The sequence below is a fragment of the Chelon labrosus genome (genome assembly GCF_963514085.1).
Source record: "Chelon labrosus genome assembly, chromosome: 16".
Lineage (NCBI taxonomy): Eukaryota > Metazoa > Chordata > Actinopteri > Mugiliformes > Mugilidae > Chelon > Chelon labrosus.
In genome coordinates, this window is record NC_140349.1 from 12,479,078 (window position 1) to 12,499,170 (window position 20,093).

A 20,093-nucleotide genomic window follows, 5' to 3' on the forward strand; every position below is an offset into this window, starting at 1 on the left:
AGAAGGACAGCTCTGAGCAACAGTCATTTTAGTGTCGTTCAATTGGCGGCTGAATAATATTAGCAGAACACTCTTTGACACACGCACACACAATAATACAGGCTTGGTTTCTGTGTTACCTCATCTGTGTTTTTATTTATTTTTTTAGAGTGTGCTTGCTCTTAGTGGAATGCTGTGACCGTTATCTTGTTGTTACAGCAGCGATAAAAGGTCTTGCTTTAATTATTTTAGTTCCACGGGAGATTTTTTTATTTTAATACACCCAACCCGAAGCTGATGTCACTGCGCCGGCCACTTAGCCTGGCCGACTCGAATGATCGGAGTCGACTGCTTTTTTTTACCCCGGCCTCTTATATTACACATTCCACTCAGACAGAAGGAAGTGTGCTCGCTGGGATGAGTCGGCGGGATCAGAAATGCGCTTTCAATTCACGCAATTAGCATACATTAGTTTTTATGTGTAAAGGCAGAAAGTGTTTTCTCAAACTAAACAGCTGAAATCCACTCGCCCCTTGGCTTGACTAGAGAAAAGCTATTTCCAGTTTCCATTATTTATTAATACCTCTTTGTTGTTGCTCATGTCCTAATCTCATTTCCTTTAGTCATTAGCGTTGTTCGACATCAAACACAGCTGCCAGAGCAGTGAGTGGAGGCAGCGAGGAGGGGGGGAGAGAAGTATGGTTATTGCTGTTGGACACTCACTAAAGACCCTTTTAACAAAGCCTGGTACAGCGGAATATTTCTCTAAATACTCTCAATAGGAGCTGCAGATATAAATTTATGTGCCATCGTGGGCTCAGATTGAAACTGACAGGGGTAAAAAAAAAAAAAAAAAAAAGTCTTGGAAAAGGATGTGTTGTGTTTGTTTGCGAGTGTGTGTGTGCGCGTGTGTGTGTGTGTATGTGTGTGTGTGACTCCCGGTGACCTCTTGACAATAACATCTTTTGTCTCAGCCTCGCCGGGAGAGATTAGCAACACATGAACTCACAGTCCCATGATGCCTTTTTCATTTGCTTCCTACCTATTCATCACCATAACACTGTCCTATCATGGCATTGTGGGGAGATGCAGCTCTTCATGTATTGTTATGCTAATGCCGAGCCTTGTGTCTAGCTGCAGGCTAATGCTATGTTATGCTAATGTTGTGGCGTACTGGTGTCACCGTATAGTGAGAAATGGAGGGGAAGGATGAGACGGGATTATACTGAAACTTTGCTAATAATAACTTTTATTTACGCAGTGACATCCGTAAAATATCTTTGCATTTATTTATATTTAAGTGCTTTCAGTTTATGTTTTCCGCCTAGGCATCAAAGGCGGAGTTACTGTGGGGATTTCTTGTCTGAAAACTATGTCCAAAGGATGTGTCGACATTAGCTTGTTAGGTTTTGTTTCATCTCGACACAACCGGCCTGAGAGCGTTTCCTAACCTTGACCCCACAAGGTTCCTCACACTTTTATGGCGGTGCTGTTGTCTGGCAACCAAAACAAAGGAAAAACGCTCGGCGCAAACAACCGTCCAACTTGCAGGGATTCCGTCTGCGCTAGTGTGTCGATCGCCGTCTCGTCTGCCAAGTTTTGTTTTGTTTCTCAGAATATAATGTGAGAGGTCCTGTTATTTATCTGAAATGTCCTTTTCCCACAACCGCAGAACTGGAGATAATGGAGGAAGGAAACCGTGATTTCTGTGTGCGATAACTGTTCATGCTGACCCGTTTTTCTCTCTCCCTGGGTGTTTTCACAGGATGACAGTGATGGGATCCCGTGGTCGGAGGAGCGGGTCATGCGAAAGGTGCTTTACCTTTCCCTGAAGGAGTTTAGGACTGCACAGAAACGGCAGCTGGATGGGGACGGAAACACAAACTCCAATGGTGAGTTTAAATCCATGGTCTTAACGCGGCGTGTGCTGTGTATGTCACCCTTCCATTGTTCTATTTTTACTGGGACAAAGATATCAGTCTGTGCAGCTGTGCACTGTGAAGTTTGATAATTGGGTAATTTAGTCACGTCTCTTAGCCTGGAAGCCAGACTGACTTCCCCTTGTACACAACATTTTTGCAGTTGGTTGCAAGTTGGCGTGGAGTCGCTCCGTAGAGAACAGATTATGCTCCGGGAAAGATCAGTTCATTTGGACAGGCTTTATGTGTATGTGGTGGTGGGCTGAACAGTGATGCAGTCATAGACAGTTTCTGAGCACCGTGGAGTTGAATTTGTTTATAACAAAATGGCTCTGATTGGTTGTATTACCATCAGACAATTAGATTCTGCCAAAACATTCAAATGAAGACTGAAGGTTCGAACAAATCATTTACCCCTTTTGCAGATGTCTTTTGGAAATGTGACATTTTTGTTAAATCAAACATTAGACACTATAATTACAGATGTACAAATGAACATGCTTTACATTTAGACAAGTTTATTCAATGCTGATTAGGCAAATCTATGCCTGTGCCAGAGAAACAAGTTACAAATGTAACTCGGCTTCTGTGATTTTAACGTCTTCATCAATCAGGAGCGCAGTCCTGATTTGTCCCTGTCCTCTTTCTCCAATGAATGGTCTTCTAATGAGCCATTATCATACGGTTTAGGCTTCCGTAGCTGACGTGCACCTCCCCAGAAATGTAATTACACGTCACGGTAGAGCGCAAGAGCTGTGATTGGTCCGCTTTAGTATTTCCGCTTTAGTATTTCCGGCTGCTCCTCCATCTCCACAATTTTCAAATCGATTGTTCTGGATCAATAAAGGTGGAACACATCGAGGAAAGGCTAACTGAGGAGGTTCGGAGATTCAAATATTTGTATGACTCAAATTCTGCAAAGTTTCGGCAAAAGTTTCAGTTGCCGTTGTTGAAAGTGAAGCAGGAAGTAGCCGAGAATTAAGTTCTTGGACGGTTGACGGGTAAAAGCTGTTTGCGGGATGATGTGAATTGTAACAGATGAAATCTAATAACTTTCAGTTTGTTTTGACAAAGTGTGGAAAGTAAAAAAAAAAGAAAAAAAAGACTGCTTGCACTATAGCGTCTTGTGCCGTAGATGCCAAAGTGCCGCTTTGTCGGACAATCTTAGAAGAGGTCAGCGGGCTGCAACTCTTTCATTTTGCCGATTCAATGTCACGTCCTCAAAGGAACCCTTATTTCCCCCTTGTGCTCAAATTCTGTTTACACATCAAACTCTGATGAGATCTTCCCACAGTGCTGCACACATGAACACCCGTGTATAAGCGTCGTTAAGCCTTCAAGCCCAGACATTTACTCCCACCCTGGGTTCAAGACTCATTAAAACGTGAGCTAATGCATGAACTTAATACTTGAAAATTGCTTACTTAGACAGAAATCCAATTCCACGTGGAAGTCCGCTACAATAACATTTGAGGGATTTTGTGCGTTGCGGTGTGTAAACCTGAGACAACAGAAGAAGCGTGAGAGCACGGGGGGATGAACAGCTTGTTTTGAATCAAGCTGCCACCATGTCTTTGTTTGACACTGGTACTCCTACACAAAAAAAAAAAAGCCCTCATCCAGCCAACAGCGGAGATTTGAACTTCACACGTGCCTCAGAAGCTATTCTCAGTTGACATTAACACAACCCAGACGCAGGAAGAAAGGAACCGGGAGGAAGAAAAGAGCCTCTGAAAGTTCACGCCCAGTCTTCCAGCCATCCAGATCGGCAGCAGTAGAGACAGGCACACAGACGCAGTCTCTTTTGAAATGTGGCTTATCTTTCATACCTAGCGTTTTTTTATTATTTTTTTTATTATGTGTTTTATCACACCTTTATTTATTCTCTCCGTGCCTGTGCCGAGCGCCCCCTCCCCTCCTCCTAGCTACAGCATCTCTGTGTGTCTGTCTGGCATCTCATGGCTGCCACTCCAGAGCTCCTCAGGGCCTTTTAAGCCGCCGCGGGTAGCTGACCTTATCGCCTGAATAAAAATGACTCATTAGAAAGCGTCGGCGGCCCGTCGCACCGGGGGTTAACGACAGCAGCCCACACCGACACAAAAGGGAGCCGGGCTGAATAGACGGGCCCTGCTGTTTTAGAGCACCGTGGGTTAGCGAGGCTTTGGAGGCTAGTGCGAGAGGCACAGTTTCCCGTCTCGCGTAGACATTGTGGAGAAACTGTCAGCCATTTTGGAGGATCACACTCAGCGTGCACTACATCCTGAATGGGCAGCTCCTGCTGTTTTAGAGGACTGTGGGTTAGAGAGTCTGGGCATGTGTCGGGGCCAGACATGTGCCACGGTTTTCAGTCTCAGACAGGCGTTGTAGTAAAACTATTAGCCATTTTAGACAAGGCATGATCATGAGATATGTCACGGAGTTGAAGAAGAGGATATATCATATCTCATGGACTACTTGATTGGTAGAAAATTAGTCACGGGGAATATTATGTGACTATGTAAGTAAAAATGACCGGAATAATCTTCTAAAATTAGATAATTAGTCACTTTTCTTTGTTTGATTGCATGCAAAATATTAGCACATATCTGATTCACAGTCTGAAACCCAAAAACTAATAGTAGCTGAACAGAAAAAACAACAATGCATACATTAAAGAGGCTTGTCACAAAGATTTTTTTACTATTTCTGCACTGTTTGCTGATTAATTCCTATCTGATTAGGAGAAAATGTTTGTTAAAACCCCACAATCCGGTCCTTTATAAAGACGTGGCTCAGTCTGCTTTGCAATATTTCAACGTATGCGACCACCATTTTGGGAAATGAGTGTCATCTGATTGACGGAGGTTAGGTCAATACTTGGCTCCCCCATCAAGCATCTCCCTGCGTCCTTCCCTCCCCACAGACATCCATCCATCCATCCATCCATCCATCCATCCATCCATCCATCCCTCCCCCCCTCCCTCCCCATCCTCTTTCCTCCTCCTCCTCCTCCTCTCTCCGTCACTGTGCGGCTGCAGCAGCTATCCCTTCTCGAGGGGGGTGTGGCAGCCTGTCACTCAGCTGTATGTGTCAGTCTATCACCCCACCCACCCAGCCCTTCTCCCTGCCCATAACCAGCAATCATGCCATCTCCCCGGCTCCTTTACCTTTCGCTGCTGGCAGCCGTCGGTCCCTGTGTCCATCACGCTTCCTGCCTCCCGTGCTCGTTTCCCTGCATTATTTAGCAAATGACATTATGCCCTTCTGCATCCCTGCTTCCGCTCATTCCCCCACGCACCCTTCATCCACTCCATCACAGCCACATTCTTCCCCTTCCTCTCCTTTTTTTTCTCCTCCTCCTCCTCCCTATCTCCCTCCGTCCGTTCGTCCTTCCGTTTGTCTCTCCCCTGATGCGGGGTTTCATTACACATCAATAGGACTCTGGTTACTGCCTTCTCCGGCAAGCTCACGTCCCCCTTTCTCTCTCCCGCTGCTCAGCCTCCTCGATTATGTACCTCCACACTCCCGTCTCCGCCGCCTTTTTCTCCCCTCCTGTTTCCTTCATCTGTCTCCCTCTTTCTCACCATCTCCCGATTTTGTCCTTCCTGTCCCCTGCCCCATCTGTCTTCACTATCTACACTATCTGTCACCCAAAGCCTCCCTCCCTCTTTTTCCATTCTTCCTCCGTCGCCACCCTCCCTTCCTCTCCCTGTCCTGTTTCCCACCCTTCCTCTCCTGTTCTCAGAATCATTGACGCTCTGTATGCACGTACATCCCTACGTTGCCATCTCCCTCTGCTTTATTCTTCTGCACCTTTCCTTTCCTTTCCTTTCCTTTCCTTTCCTTTCCTCCCTCTCCATTTCCCTGAGTGCTATTGATGGAGTAGCTGGCTGCTGGCCAGATATCAGGAGGGGCCGAAGAGAGGGCTCCCCGTTTGCCCATTTCTCCGACTGTCCCCTCTCTTTCTCTTCCCGTCTGTCTGCCCACCTCATGACTTGTTGTTCCTACCCGTTTGTATGCACATCATGGCCTTTCCTTCAGCACTCGTGGTGCTGTCACTCTGCTGTCTGTCTGTATTTCCCATGCCGCCAGCTGCTTGCATGACCAGAGTGGCAGCCGTGACAGGGGAGAGGGGAAAAAAAAAAACAACACTGTGTGGGACCTCAGCAAAAGGCGATGAAGGCACACCGGCGCAGAGAGAAGGCTAGAGGCTGGTTTAAAACGAGAGGCATAACAGAATCACAGCGGTTCAAATAGGGAGACTGAAGACATCGAATCAAGTGAGGCAACTGCGTCTACTCCTCTGTCCTCATGCGCTCTGTTTCCACAACAGCGCAAGCCATTACAGGATCCCGTCTTTGATGCTTTGATGCTCCAGATTTACGGCCTTGAACTGGGCAAAGCAGATGCCATGTTTCTGAACTGCGCATTGTTCTTACGCTTTTGTTCTGGCTTGCGGCGGAGTGTCACGCTGCGGCGCGAGGGCCAATTTTAGACGGCGCGGCAATATATCTGGGCCTATTTCGAAACATCTCGCCAGGCCGTCAATTTTAAAACGTCTGGGAGTGGATATATTGGGGAGCTTTTGAAGACGCTCGTTTTCCCTGTGTTTTTCGGTTTTAATTGTGCGCAGGCACGCACGATTACTTTAACAGCTTGTAGGAGTTTAGTGCTCTTGTTTACCAAAGGGGAAAGGAAAGAGATTAAAGTCTTCTATAACTTCTATAATTTCAACTGCAATTTGTCCAAAATAGTTTGTAAATGAGATGAGAACATGCAGACTGCTCTCGTATACTTGAGAACCTAGAAACGAGGAAGCACTTTGTCATAGCTACTGAACCTTTTATTTGATTCCCTTTCCATTAGGACTCATTTTCAGATAAAGCTGCTGTTTATAAGTGCAATAAAGAGCCTATAAGGGCACATTCTGCCCCTGATGGTCTTTTCCATGGCTTGAGTACTCTGCTATAGTTCTACTTATTACTGCAGCTCACACTAATAGGCTCCTCTCAGCCCTGTGATACACCATGTTATGCTATGTACCTCTGTTCACTCCCTCCTGCTCTCTCGAGACATCGGGGTGAACGTAGCGCAGCGATGGGCTTAGTTAAGCACGACTAAATCTGATTAAACCCCCCTCCTCCTCCTCCCCTCCCCCCCCCCCACAGGACCAACTATTGGTGATGGCACACCAGCGAGGTCCTCTGCTGCTCCCAGAGTTTAGGATCCCTGCCTCCCCCGCCATCACTTCCCCAAACCCCCAGTCCTTTCGCTTTCCCAAGATTCCCAGCTCTGCCCCTCAGACGGGCACTCATGTGCGACCAGCATATGTCAAACAACTCTTTGGGGGGAACGGCGGGGGGAGACGGAGGGAGGGAAGGAGTGGAAAAAGGGGAAGAAGAGGGGCTGGTGAAATGGGCCTCCGCCTGTTTGCTTGCGTTCTGCGGGGACATCACGCGTCAGTCATTTTCTGAGCACAATTAAAGTTAATGAGCTATTTTGTTTTTGCTCTGGTGCGAGTTTCGCTGGCAAGGCATGGCCCTCTGTTTGCGCCGCGTTCATGTTAGTTGCCCCGACTCTGTTCATTTTCCAGGGTCACATGTATGAATTTGAAAAAGAAATGTCTTATTCGGAATCTCATAAGAAATCATTTCATAAATGCAGCTTAATTTAATTCTCCATTGAGCTAAATATATATCTATCTATCTGTATTTGTGCTTATAAGGGGAATCTTCAGAGGACTTTAAGTGAAACTCTTGATTAATTTAAAGCACACACACACACACACACACACACGGAAGCCCTTCGTGCAAACCAAGACGTTGTAGGTGGTGACTCACCCCTGGCCTATAGACTCAGCGGCTCTCCAACACCAACATCAAGCGTTGCCAGCAATGCGATGTCCTTACTCATCGCGCCGGCTCTTGTTAACTTCCTGACCGCAACGATGCTTCTCATGACTCTACCTCCGCGTTCAGGTGCTGGCCTGCCCTGCGTGTGTGGGCAAACCCACTGTTGATGCAGTAATGAGAAAGTGTGACTGTGCGTGTGTTTGCTCATTCAGCCCTAAGCGCATTTATAAATCTAGGCTAAATCATACGTTTGAAAAGTCTTTATTTTTTTCATTTATTTTTTTTAACCTGCTCCGCAATCACTCACGTTCCTCCTGGCTCCAGCATTATCATTTGATCTCACTACTCCCTTCCTCATTCCCATCCTTCTCAGGTGACACAATGCCCAGGCTTGTTCAACAGTAGCAGGCCGCCGCTTATCCTAACCCGTGCTATGCTGTCAAAAGTCTCTTAATTTATTTTCTTTATGACACCCGCGATTAGAAGTTTTGCGGTTTGGGGTGAGTGACACATTCCTCTAAGTCATCAGTCAAGTGGAATTTCACTGGGGGTGAAATGTGAAGCCGCAAAACTAAGACTTATCAAAGTGGGAAGGTGGCGGTTCACGGTAGCTTTCTATTGTTGGAGTTGGAAGCTTTCTATGAGTCATCACTGAAAGCTGAATAATTTATCGATCTCCCGAACCAAAAGTCCAGTCAGACGCAGAAACGGGTCGAAAGAAGTGTGATGAGTGATTGTCTTTATCAAACGTTTGCTCACTCGCTGATACAAACCTCCAGCTTTCATCTCAGGCAAAGTGATTTGGCAAGAGCGGTGCATTTTTAAACGTGTCGCTGCCCCTCTGTCTCCGCTTGGTCTCATTGGCGGCTCCTGTGTTGTTGTTTTTCTTTCTTAGTATCTCTCAAAAGCAAAAGCGGCCCAGTTGTTTCCACGATAAGTTAGCTCATTCGCGGTCTGCCGTTGAACCAGACTGGCCAGTATGAGGCGTTCCAAGAACTACAAGAACTGCCTACGAGGAAATCGAGCCTTGTGATATCTGTCTAATTTGGTTGTCTCCCTTAATTACCATTGACTTCCACTCCTCTGTTTGACCTTATTTGAATTCTCTGTGCCTGTTGTTGCTTTTGATTTGAGAATCTGTCTGGGGGCTTATTTTGTTTGTGTGAGTTGCTTGCTAAATATTTAATTAGGCCTTCGTCAATTGAGCTCGCTAAGAATGTCAAGTCCGGTAACTGCTGTCCGTTTCTTTTCTCTGCCTCGGGCTTGTTTTTTCAAAAAAATAAAAAATAAAAAATCTCTGTCAGAGGACACACATCACATCAGCCGACAACAGCGGCTGCGTTTGGCGAGGGAGAACTGCGAGTTAGGAAAATGTAACTTTCCGTTCTCACCAAAATTGGCCCGTGTGATGCTGCAGTAGATTTGAAGGACTGATTGTTAGTTTCAAATAATTTAGCGTTGACTGCAGATGTGTTTGGCTCAGGAGCTCGGCCTGTTTGCACAGCTGAGAATTTGTGCTGCGCTGTTTCAGAAGAGACTCTTCTGGCTTCTCCCCCTGCATCAAATCAAACACAAAAGCAGAAGGCTTCATTAACACTGCCAGATGAAAACGCCGTTCAAAGACTCGATGTATGCTCAGCAGTATAATTCCTCAGGAGTGACTCATTGACAATGAACCATATGTCAGATATGTGCAGGTGGAAGATTTCAAACAATATATGGCAGCCTTGACTTATTTGCTCGCTTTGTGTTTTCAGGTTCCCTTGCCAATGGGCAGCTGAACGGCTCGGGGTCAAAGGGCAGCCACAAAGATGACGGGTCCTTGCGATCTCAGGGCCTCGATGGGAGTGGCGAGTACTGCGAGGACGGTCCTGCAAAAAAGAGGTGAGACTCTAAATGGAGCAGAATTCTGAACCCGTCGGCGTTTGTATCCGCGACTCTGTAGCAGGAAACACTGCCGCTGTTACTGCGAGCGTGAATGTTTGACGTGGGGAGTGCGATGAGGAACTTTGCACGTGCGATATAAATTGTAACAGAGTCGCTGCCACATGGTGCCAGCTGCTTTGAAGTTGGGCTCATTGTCTCACACGGACACATGTTTCGTCTTCCTCTTTTTCTCTTTTGGCATTTCTGTGTGCCATTTATATGCTTCAACCCCCCCAACCCCCCAAACACACACACTTTGAATCAATGCAAAATGTTTCAGTGCTGCATTGTTCTTTTCTCTGACTTATAAACTCACTCCGTGCACTCTTCTCTCAAGTGTTTAGCGAAGAGTCTGTAACAGAATATGATTCAGAAGTGAAACGTAAACAGCGCCACTATTTAAAGAGTCCTGACATCTGTTAATGAGCGCTCCCCTACCCCACGTCTTTTAATGCAGTTTCAGTCATTTATAATTATACCGTTTAAGGGAATGCTGCCGCGCTCATTTAAAAACTGCGAATCATTTAAAAACTGGAGTTGTTGCGGAGTACAATAAGCTGTTAATTTCTGGGCCGGCATCATTTTTTTATGAAGGGATTCGTGTAATGTGTGAATTATTGAAACTAATTACTTGTGTGAAAAATAGTCATTTTCAGAGAGATTTGCACGAAACCTCTCTCTCTCTCTCCCTTTCTCGGAAAATGATGTGACAGATCTCTGGAAATTGTGATGCTCCTAAAGCATTCAGCACGGAGCGGGTTTTGAAATCGCTAGCTGGAAAATATGATTTTTCAACAAGCACGTATAAAATGGCTGGTGTGTGTTTTAGAGGCCTCGACCCAACATGCATGCACAGATGACAGTGTAAACAATGCACTGCTGGTCTGGATTTTTTTTCCCCTCTCTTACATTTTTATTCTCAAGCAGACTTTCGGTGGCAGGTGTGTGCGAGCATGGGCCCATGGCTGCTTGGACGAGCGCGTTGTTTTGTTCTGCCGCCGGTCCCACACACACACACACACACACACACACACCCACACACACACACACACACACACACACACACACACACACACACACACACATTGACACGGCACCCGAGCATCAGTGTAAAGCTAGGGGCGGAGTCTGGGGGCCGGACAGCAGCAGATGTCCTTCTGTAATGAGCAGCCTATACAAGCTCCATTCACAGCGCGTCAAGCACCTGCCCGAGTCCTCCTAGCTGTCATTCGATACTGTAACCTCAAAATCTCAGCGTGGCCATTACAAGCTTTCATCTACCTGGATTTGGAACAGGTGGCCGCTACACCCACTGATGTCTTTTCTTTTAGGAGGCCGCGACTCAAATGTTAAAGGCCTTTAATATGTTTCTTTGGCTGTGAATTAAGTGAGAAAATCAGAGTTGTGGTGTGGATAGTTGACTGGTCATGTGGCTTAAATCATAATAAAGCGAAAGAATTCTTCTCTTTATCAAATAATGAAGGAAAGCACTGGAGGAATAATGTATAACAAAAGACGTCTTCATATTTTCTCTTGCTCTGGTGGCCTGTGGTGCTCTGTGTTGACTGGAGTTCAGTCAGAGGCCATCCTGCTCTGTGGTTTTCATTAGTTTACCACACGCACACACATGCGCACACGGTGAGACCGAAGGAAGAAAAGCTCTCTATCTGATGCTAATGAAACGCAAGCCTAGCCAGCGCTTGGCAGTGCCCCCCCCCCCTTTAAGAAGCTCATTTCGTGTGTGCGTGCTTTATGTGTGAAGGATGACTCCGGTGCCCTGGCACGGGTGTCCTGTTCCCAAACAGGACCAACCGCGACGATGCCAGGAGCCCTTACACCTGGCACTGGCCGAAACAGCAGAAGGGAGGAGCAGTCAGTGGCGTGGCTGGCTCCGGCTTTGAGCGGAGGAAAAGTTTGTGTGTGAGGGAAAGAGAGGATGAAGGGATAGAGTACGATAGGAAGGGAGGCAGCAGAGACAGAAGGACAGGTGCGAGGTTAGGTTTCTTTTTTTTTTTTTCTTTTTTGGCAGGAAGCAGCCCCCTTTAGAAGTCTTTGAGATCAACTCTGTGTTTGCCTTCCCATGCTCCTGAGATTGGTGGAGAGACTGGCAGCACATCCGCGCAAACATGCCAACTCATTGTAGACCCTCTTTTACCAGCATGACCATATTCTCCAAATGGGGTTCCCCTGCCAAGCTCAGGCACACACACATATTCACACACATTCACAACCCAGCTCTGTGTCTTCAGTGCCATGGTTTACTGACCTAGTTCTATTCCTGCACTTCTGCTCCGCACCCATATTTGATTTGGTAAAACGGCTCTCCGTGTGTTTACCTGTCACCACCCGAGATAATACCCATAATAGGCGATGCCTTTGTTTAATTTGAAAAGATTCCCGCGTTACCCTGGAAGCGAGTTCAGTCGTAAAACATACTGCTGTCACGGGAGGCTCTTCTTCGGTAGGCTGTCATCGTTTTCACACTTAGTCAGCACTGCATAAATCTCGTCGCGTCCTAAATGAAATGAGTAAATCATTCTCTGGTATTTTAATTTTGCATTACTACTCTCGCGGGGCGCAATCAAAACAGGAATCCGGATTGATTGATTTTTTATTTTTTTGTTTTTCTTTAAACGGTGTGAGGATTTTTTGCGGCTTGATTTTGTGTGCGTGCAGTTGGTGAAACGTGTTAAATATAATGAATCTGATCATTTTTAACCTCTAAAGCTAAATAAGTATCGAGTGCATCTAATGCCGTTTAAGTTTTTTTGGGAATCTTGAACTGAAGAACACCAGCTCATCTGCATAATGCTTGAAGAAGGCTCCGACAGCTTCAGTCGCTCGCCGTGAAAGCGAACACAAACTTCTGAGGCGCTGCAAAGCGGTGAACGCGAGGATCAGAAGTTGAGTGCTCCCCCTTAAACAGACTTCTCAAGTTAATTTCTGCGCTCTCTCTCTCGCTCTCTCTATCTCTCTCTCTCTCGCTCCTTTCTTTCCTTTTTTTTCTGCCCCTCTTTTCTCTCCCCCTTTTCTTTCCCGAACCCCACTTTTGGCTCTCTTTGAATCTGTTCCCTCTGTTGTCTCAGCCAAGACACACACTCAGCTGCTGCCGCTTGTTTTGTTTCGACTTAATGAATGCCAAGTGTGTACACACGCAGACGCGCTCGCACACACACACACACACACACACACACACTCGTCTTGTCTAGCATAACCAATGACTCTTGTCAGTAATGCATAATCACCGTTTCCATTTATGAGGGATTACATGCATGTGCGCGCAGACCTGCGTACACACAGCGAGAGTCTGCTCTAATAGAGGGCCATAATGTGTCTATTGATTTTCGACGGTATTGCGAGGCAACCTATATGCTGCGCAACACCAAACTGTATTACCAGCGCCTAATAGATAAATGAATACAAATAAACACTCATCCTTACATTTAGTCTTAGCTAATGTAATGTGACAGCTAATGTGCTGTCAGGTTGTATTTAACAATGGCTCGGCTGCTTCCATGCACACGGCACATATCACACATCAAGGATAGACGCAGATAAAAGGCAAAGCTGAGCTCTAAAGGAAGTTCCAAACACTATTAAATCCCATGTCTGTCCTTACTCTAATGCACTTTAAATGGCCTCTGATAGTTTTTTCTGCCTCTCCCTTTCTTTGTCTGTGACTCTGCACGTCACTTTCCAAAGTCTGCCATAAACTCTCGTCTCGTTGTTGCCGCTCTGCTGCAGCTTCACGAAAGCCGCTGGAATGGCAGGGCGAAGGAGCATTAGCCATCCACCACTGTGCCTAATGTCACTCACTGCACCAGCACGCTCCCATAATCGCTGCCAAATACAAATGTGATTGTTGCATAGATCAAGCATATAAAACTGAGAGCGAAATCTGAACGCTTCAGGGGATTTACTGCACGCTGTAATATTTGTGTCAGGTGCAACCCGAGGGCGCCGTCTCTGAGTCTTAAAAGAGGTTTTTGTGCTCCAGATAGATCTATTGTTGGCCGAGCTGTTAAGATGTCTCAGTAGGATGGAGTAGCAGCTTGGTGTCGGTACTTAAAATGAATCTGTGTGTGATCTGATGAGAATATCTCATTTTGAGATGACACCTCTAAATGAGAAGCATGCCAAGGGTCATACATCGATCAGGCATAACATTATGACCAGCTGCCTAATCTAGAGAATTTGGAGGCCAGGTCAACACCTGCTGTTTATCATGTTTTTTGAGTTGTTGGAAAACTGTTGTTGTGTGTGTATCTGTGTCAGGCTGCATCCTGCTGGGGATGGCTGCTGCCATCAAGGAGTGTCATTGCTATGGGGTGGGGGTGCCTGGTCTGGTCTAGATGGGTGGTACATGTCTAAGGAACATCCCCACCAATGATTGCCAGGTTCAAAAGTTTCCCAGGAGAACAATGTATTGTCACAAGATGGTCAATGTTATTCACTTCTCCGGTCAGTGGTTTTAATATTGTGGCTGATCGGTGTATGTTCCAGTAACATTTGGAAACATGACATATTAAAGCCCGGGCTTATGTCGCAAGTTGTGCAGAAGGCAGAAACAGTGTTTCAAAAGTGCAGTGAGAGGTGTTCTGCTGCAGAGAGCAGAGGCCCACTTGCAGGGTCTGTGTGTGTTGTCATCTCAGTCTGGTAATCTTTTGTAAAATTCGTTAAAGTGAAGATTGATCTGCTGGAAACAATCAGTGCATTTAGTGGGTAGAATACAATGCTTGCGGATACATGGTTTCTTTCAAATCATTCTGCAGAAAAGCTTAACAATAAAATTGAATTCTTATTCATTAATCGCTCTATTTTGTGTTAGTCTTTTGTCCCACAACTTCAAGCGGGCCCACTGAAGGTCTCCGAAGGTCTACATATTGGACTCTGGGTTAATTAGACTGATTGCTAAGCACAAACAACAAGAGCTCTGATATTTATTGACCCAGGCCTGGCAGTGGCCACTGCACTCCCAGGGGGGACTACAAGGTCAAAGGTCATAGGGTTTGAGTTCAGCGTGTGTTGCAAATGGTTGGGGGGGGAGACGTCAGGATATTGCCCCGGAGCAGTGGACCTTGACTGCTAACAAAGATTACATTTATTGTCCTTCTTAGCCACGAGGAAAAAAACTTTAGTTGAACTAAGATTCCTTTTTCTCCTGCCATGTAATCTCTCTGAATACATGAAGTCGAATCCCTATTGGTGCACGTGGCTGTTTTTTTTTCTTGATTTAAATATGTATATTGGTGGTATTTAGTTTAAGTGTAGCACCACATGTACATTAGCATTTTTAAAGTGACAAAGGGGACAATGGGTGACTTCCATTTGACCTAATATAGCATTTATATATTCACAGAGATACAGCTTAGCTTTATCTATTGTCAAGATGTCTTTTCTCTTCACATCTGCCTATCACGCCATCTCCCCTCTCATCGTTTCACTCTCCAAAAAGGAGACACTGTGAGGAGGGGGGGGCAAGGTTATATTTAAATGAGCAAACAGGCCCCGCTATCTTAAATGAATATCAGCCTTAGTGTGACTGAGGCTGACTTTATTTTAAAGCATATAGCTGTCACAGCTCAGCTGGGACGGGCGCATTTACAAACACACCTCCTCAGTGGCTCTCCTCTACATTTATCTTGATGTAAATGCAAAGATTTTGAACATCACACACCGTACGCTGGTGTATACATCACTATCACGGTTATTATGACCTTTTACCAATGAACTCCTGTTTGTATTTTCTCTCCGGACTTCCCTATACATATTTGTTGCCACGGCAGCCTTGACTCGCCGGTTAATGATGGCCGTTTATTTGCTTTCGCTGTGCACACGCTCTGCGTACATGTGACCGGGGTCCACGGGCGGAGTGTTTGCATATGTGAAGGTCACGGGGTTGGCGAGTCGTACCATCTCTCTTCTAAATGCGCGGAGACAGAAAGGCAATAAACACGGCGAGTTTAGCGAGCGCTCACTTAGGACTGTTTACGCTGAACACTCATCATCCATTTTCAGGGTTTGTATTTGGGGGGGGGGGAACCGGGCTGTTACACAGAAAGGTTTTACGAGCTCAAGTTTTGCACTTTCAGCCCCGGTAGTCGGCCCATGAAAAATTAAACGGCAGCCGATTTATTTTCTTCAATTAGCGCGCCGGATCTTTCACTCGCTGAACGCGGTTCAGTGAATTAACAGTTTGTTTCATGCAATCCGGGAAACGTTTGATGTGCACGCTTAAACACAGTCGCTTCGGAGCTTTGTTTCTTTTCATACGGGTGCTCTGGCATATGTGTTCACACATACGTGCGCAGTTAATTATAGTGCCATTGCTGCTTTCAGAATTACATTTAGACAACTTAAAAATACCTTGTGTGTCCTCCTTTAACATGATACAAAAAAAAAACAAATCTGCTGACGGATTGGATCTGCAGAAATATATCCGCGGCAGACAGAAGAGTAGACAGGCACAGATTAAATGCATACACACTTTGTGGAGATTAATCACTGCATATAAACATTCATAACCTTTTCCCTCTTACGCACATAAACAATTGCATTTGTGTTTCTCTTATGTGGACCAAATTGACTCTCTCTCTCACACACACACACACACACACACACACACACACACACACACACACACACACGCTCAGAGCCAGCTGCGGTGAGGTAGTGTTTTATCAGGACCATGTGGACCATCTGGAGCCAATTAATGCAGCCCCTAAGGTACAGACTCTGGATCAGTGCGCTTCTCCTCAAACTGTAACCTTTACCATAGGGAGGGAGCACAATGTCTGAGTGTAGCCCAGCCTCACGACCGTATCTATCAAGCCTCGGAGACAGCCGCGGACAAGCTCTCCTCGCATTTCTGTGAAACACCGAAAAGCGGTAGCCTTGTTTTGAATGTCTTGACATATCTTGAGGGTTACTTATGCTTGGAAATAATTGCAAGAAATAATAGTTGTTTTTTTTTGTTTCTTCTGGCCTGCTACATTTCTTTCATGCTCACTGCCTTTCTTTCAGTCTGTCTTGTTCTTCCCCCCCTTCAGTTGTGTGGAGGTTTGAAACAAGTGCAACACAGATAAACAGCTATTTTCCAATTAATAATGCATTTTGGCATCGCCGGCGACTGCTTCTGTCCAAAGAGCTTCACGGCATTAAGAGAGTAGAGTGCTTTGGAAGAGCACAAATCAACACGAAGCCTTACTAGCTCATGTTTCCCTCGCCGGCCTTGTCCGGATATCTGGTTGCAGCGGTACAGCACAGGTCTGAAGCCGTGACTGGCGCTCGTAACAGCCAGCGCTCTGCTGCGGAGGACTTGCGGGGGGGCATCGTCTGCGAGGGACACAGCGTACAGCATGTGACCTCAGGTCCGCAGGCGCATGTGTCATTAAAGATCTTCTCACATTAAGCTGCTCGGTCGTTCTCTTACAAAGCTGAAACGAAATTTCAAACTTGTGTTCTGCAATGACAATTAAGGCTGTTCATATCTGTTCATAATATGAAAATATCGGGTTCAGATTTAACTCAGGGTTTCTAACAGGCTCGTTATCTGGTGTTGGTTACTTGTTTCAAGTTCAGTTTCACCCATTAATACAAATTCAAACGTGTTATTAAGCTTGAAACATCCATGCCGTGTAGTTTAGCTCCAACCCAAAGTGTCTGTATCTCTGCTCATCCTGTTGCCGAAAGCTTGCACGTACTGGACTGCATTCATCAATATTTCATAGATGTAAAGAACTGAAACATGCTGAGCCAAGGACTCATTCAATGAGTCAAACGTGCACGGGAGACTAGTCCTCCAACTGTCAGTCCCGCTTAATTGGCTTTTGACAAAGTCTCTTTTGCATCTAATATTCTGTTATTTATTAGTGTAAGTCTTTTATGCACAGCTGAGTTGAAACGCTGGTTACATAAATCAGCTGTTGTCAGCGCTGTGAAAACAAACACGCACATGTGCTTAGTCATCGAGCTCGCTGCACTCTGCACCCCGCTGATGTGGCTGACAGTAGACTGGTTCAAGGAGCTGGTTGAGGCTGGAGGTTTCCTTTCTGAGATGCTTCTCTCCCACGCTCGGTTTTATCGAGCTATTGACCGAGTGTGAAGTAGAAACTGAGTTTTTGCTGGCTTCCCTCCACCGGCGGAGGTCAGAGATAAGGGTCAGAGACTGATAAACACCACTGGAGCTTGTATCCAGTGTCTCGCCTGGTGTCGCTTCAGCAGGGCAGACTGGCGGTGTGCCATCCAGAGCGGGCTTTCGTCCCCGCGCTCCTCTCTCGGGGGGGAAAGCAATCCGGTGTGTTGCGTGGACGGCAACGGTGCAAAGACTTACAGCAAGCCGGTTCATATTGACCGGAGGAGTTGCTGTGTAGTTGGTTGCGCCAACAGTAAATCCGAAAAAAAAAAAAGAAAAAACGCTGATCCACAATGAACGTTAGACACAGACGGGATGGAATTATTGACAAGGAGGCAGGAAGAGCACACTAATGAGAGGTAGCAAAGCTCATTTGCCAGCATGTAAAACGAGCCACTTGTGTTACTTGACCCTGTGAGGTTAGCTTATAGGGGCACACCGACAGACATGCTGCTAGCCAAAACTCCCAAATGTGCCGGTCGGATGCACAGCACACCTTCGTAGTATTGTCACAGGGAAAAGGACTTCACTGGAAGGATGCTGATTAGATGGAGACAGAAAAAGAGAGGGCCTTTGATTGACAGGCTGCATGTGCGATCTATGTCAACTGTCCACAGCTGCCGCCGCCCGAACACACAGCCGTTTGCTTTCGGCTGCGCGAAACACATTAAACTATGTCATCTTTGTCCCGGGCTCTCTCTTCCCTCATCACCGCTCTCTCGCTCCGCTCTACACGGCGGCGAGAAATCACAAATGGCTCTCCGTTCCCCTCCTTTCTTCTTCCTCTTTTTTTTTTTTTCCGCCTCCCTTTGCCGGGATTTCTGGCAGACAGGGTCGTCAAATTTTCTCACTCTCTCCGAGATAATCAATGCTCTCGCGCCTACGGTGGCATGTGTAATATTAGATATTAGAGCGGGCCTTTGAAGGGTGGATGGCTGAGGGGGTAGCAGGAAGGAATGGAGGGAGGAAGGGATGGATGATAGGTGGATTAGAAAGGGATGAATGGAGACATCCTGCTGTAATCTCTTTGCTTTTTCTGCCGCTATTGGATCTCGGTTTGCTCCTTTTTTTTTTTTCTCCCCTCCCTGCCTGAGTCTCTCCGGCTCTTCTCTCATTCTTCCTCAATCAGGGCAATCAGTCTAATTTTAACTTACGTAAGCCTCACTTTCCTGCCGTGGCACCGTACCAATGAGTATTCTATAGCTCAACACGCCTGGGAACATAGTGTACCCTAGCTTCTAGTCACACACGCACACACACACACACACGTACAGCCCTCCACTGGGCAGACGGAGGGCTAAATCAGGGGCTCATGTTACCACTCAGCCCGTAGCGCAGCGGCAGAACTTACAAAGACAGTCATGTCATTGCAAATTGTTCCCATGCTGATTCCTCATTATTTACCTGTTCCGTGTGTGTGTGTGTGTGTGTGTGTGTGTGTGTGTGTGTGTGTGTGTGTCAGCTATGCCGAAGCCTTTCTTTCTGCATGCATGTTTGATCATCCCCCGATCATCTGTTACCACTGAAGAGATTCAGCACTGGCATATTTGGGAAACTTTGCGGCCGTGCCATAATTTCAGAGGAAACGGTTACTATAATTGTTTTTTCATTCTCTAATTTCCACCTTAATAATGGTAATAACGCTAATCCCGCTTTGCCTCGAGGACGGCTTTCAAAGAGGAGAAGCTGTCTGTCATTTTATGAATAACTGCTCGTTACTGCAGTCTTTGCAATATCAGGTGCCTTATATTCCCGTTCCCCTGCTTCTATATATTCTCTTCTAGCCCCGCATTGACACATCACAAGTGGAGGAGCTCAGTTTCCATCAGCCAAGTGTCTGCTGTTGGCGTCCCATTAAAAGTAAAAAGAGATGAGGTCTGACGATGTATGCGAAAGTGTACGTATTCCGATAATCGGCGGATCACCTGCGTGCACTTTCAAGGATAGTTCGACGATGGGAAAGGCCCTCCGGCGTGTCTCCCATGTTAGTTAATGGGTAACAGATAACCGCGGATCAGCGGAGGAAAACAGGCTCCTCGTCTGAAGCGGCCACGGTCGACCGTCTAGACAGGATGTGGAGAGAACGTCGCTTCATATCGCTCGTCTCTCCCTGTCCTCATTCTTTTGCATGCTTGCTCGTGCTTCACGTAGGTTGTCACACTACCTGTTTTTTCTTTTGTGTGGATCTCATTCATCCGGGCCGTAAAACTCTCCAGGGTTCAGGTTACCAAAGATGCTTTTCGAGGAGACGCTCAACCTAGTCTCTGCTGTCACTACTGAGAAATGAATTTCTTCGATGTTGGG

The 20,093-nt window shown here is 46.2% G+C and overlaps 1 protein-coding gene across 1 annotated transcript in view; it reads left to right on the plus strand.

The window, feature by feature from the left end:
* jarid2b (jumonji and AT-rich interaction domain containing 2b) overlaps nt 1-20,093 on the plus strand; it is a 98,681-nt gene that overhangs the window by 47,101 nt on the left and 31,487 nt on the right. Inside the window, exons 2-3 of the mRNA XM_084562835.1 lie at nt 1,745-1,871; nt 9,487-9,613. Of these exons, the coding sequence (XP_084418961.1) occupies nt 1,745-1,871; nt 9,487-9,613 (254 nt within the window). The remainder of the gene's footprint in view (nt 1-1,744; nt 1,872-9,486; nt 9,614-20,093) is intronic.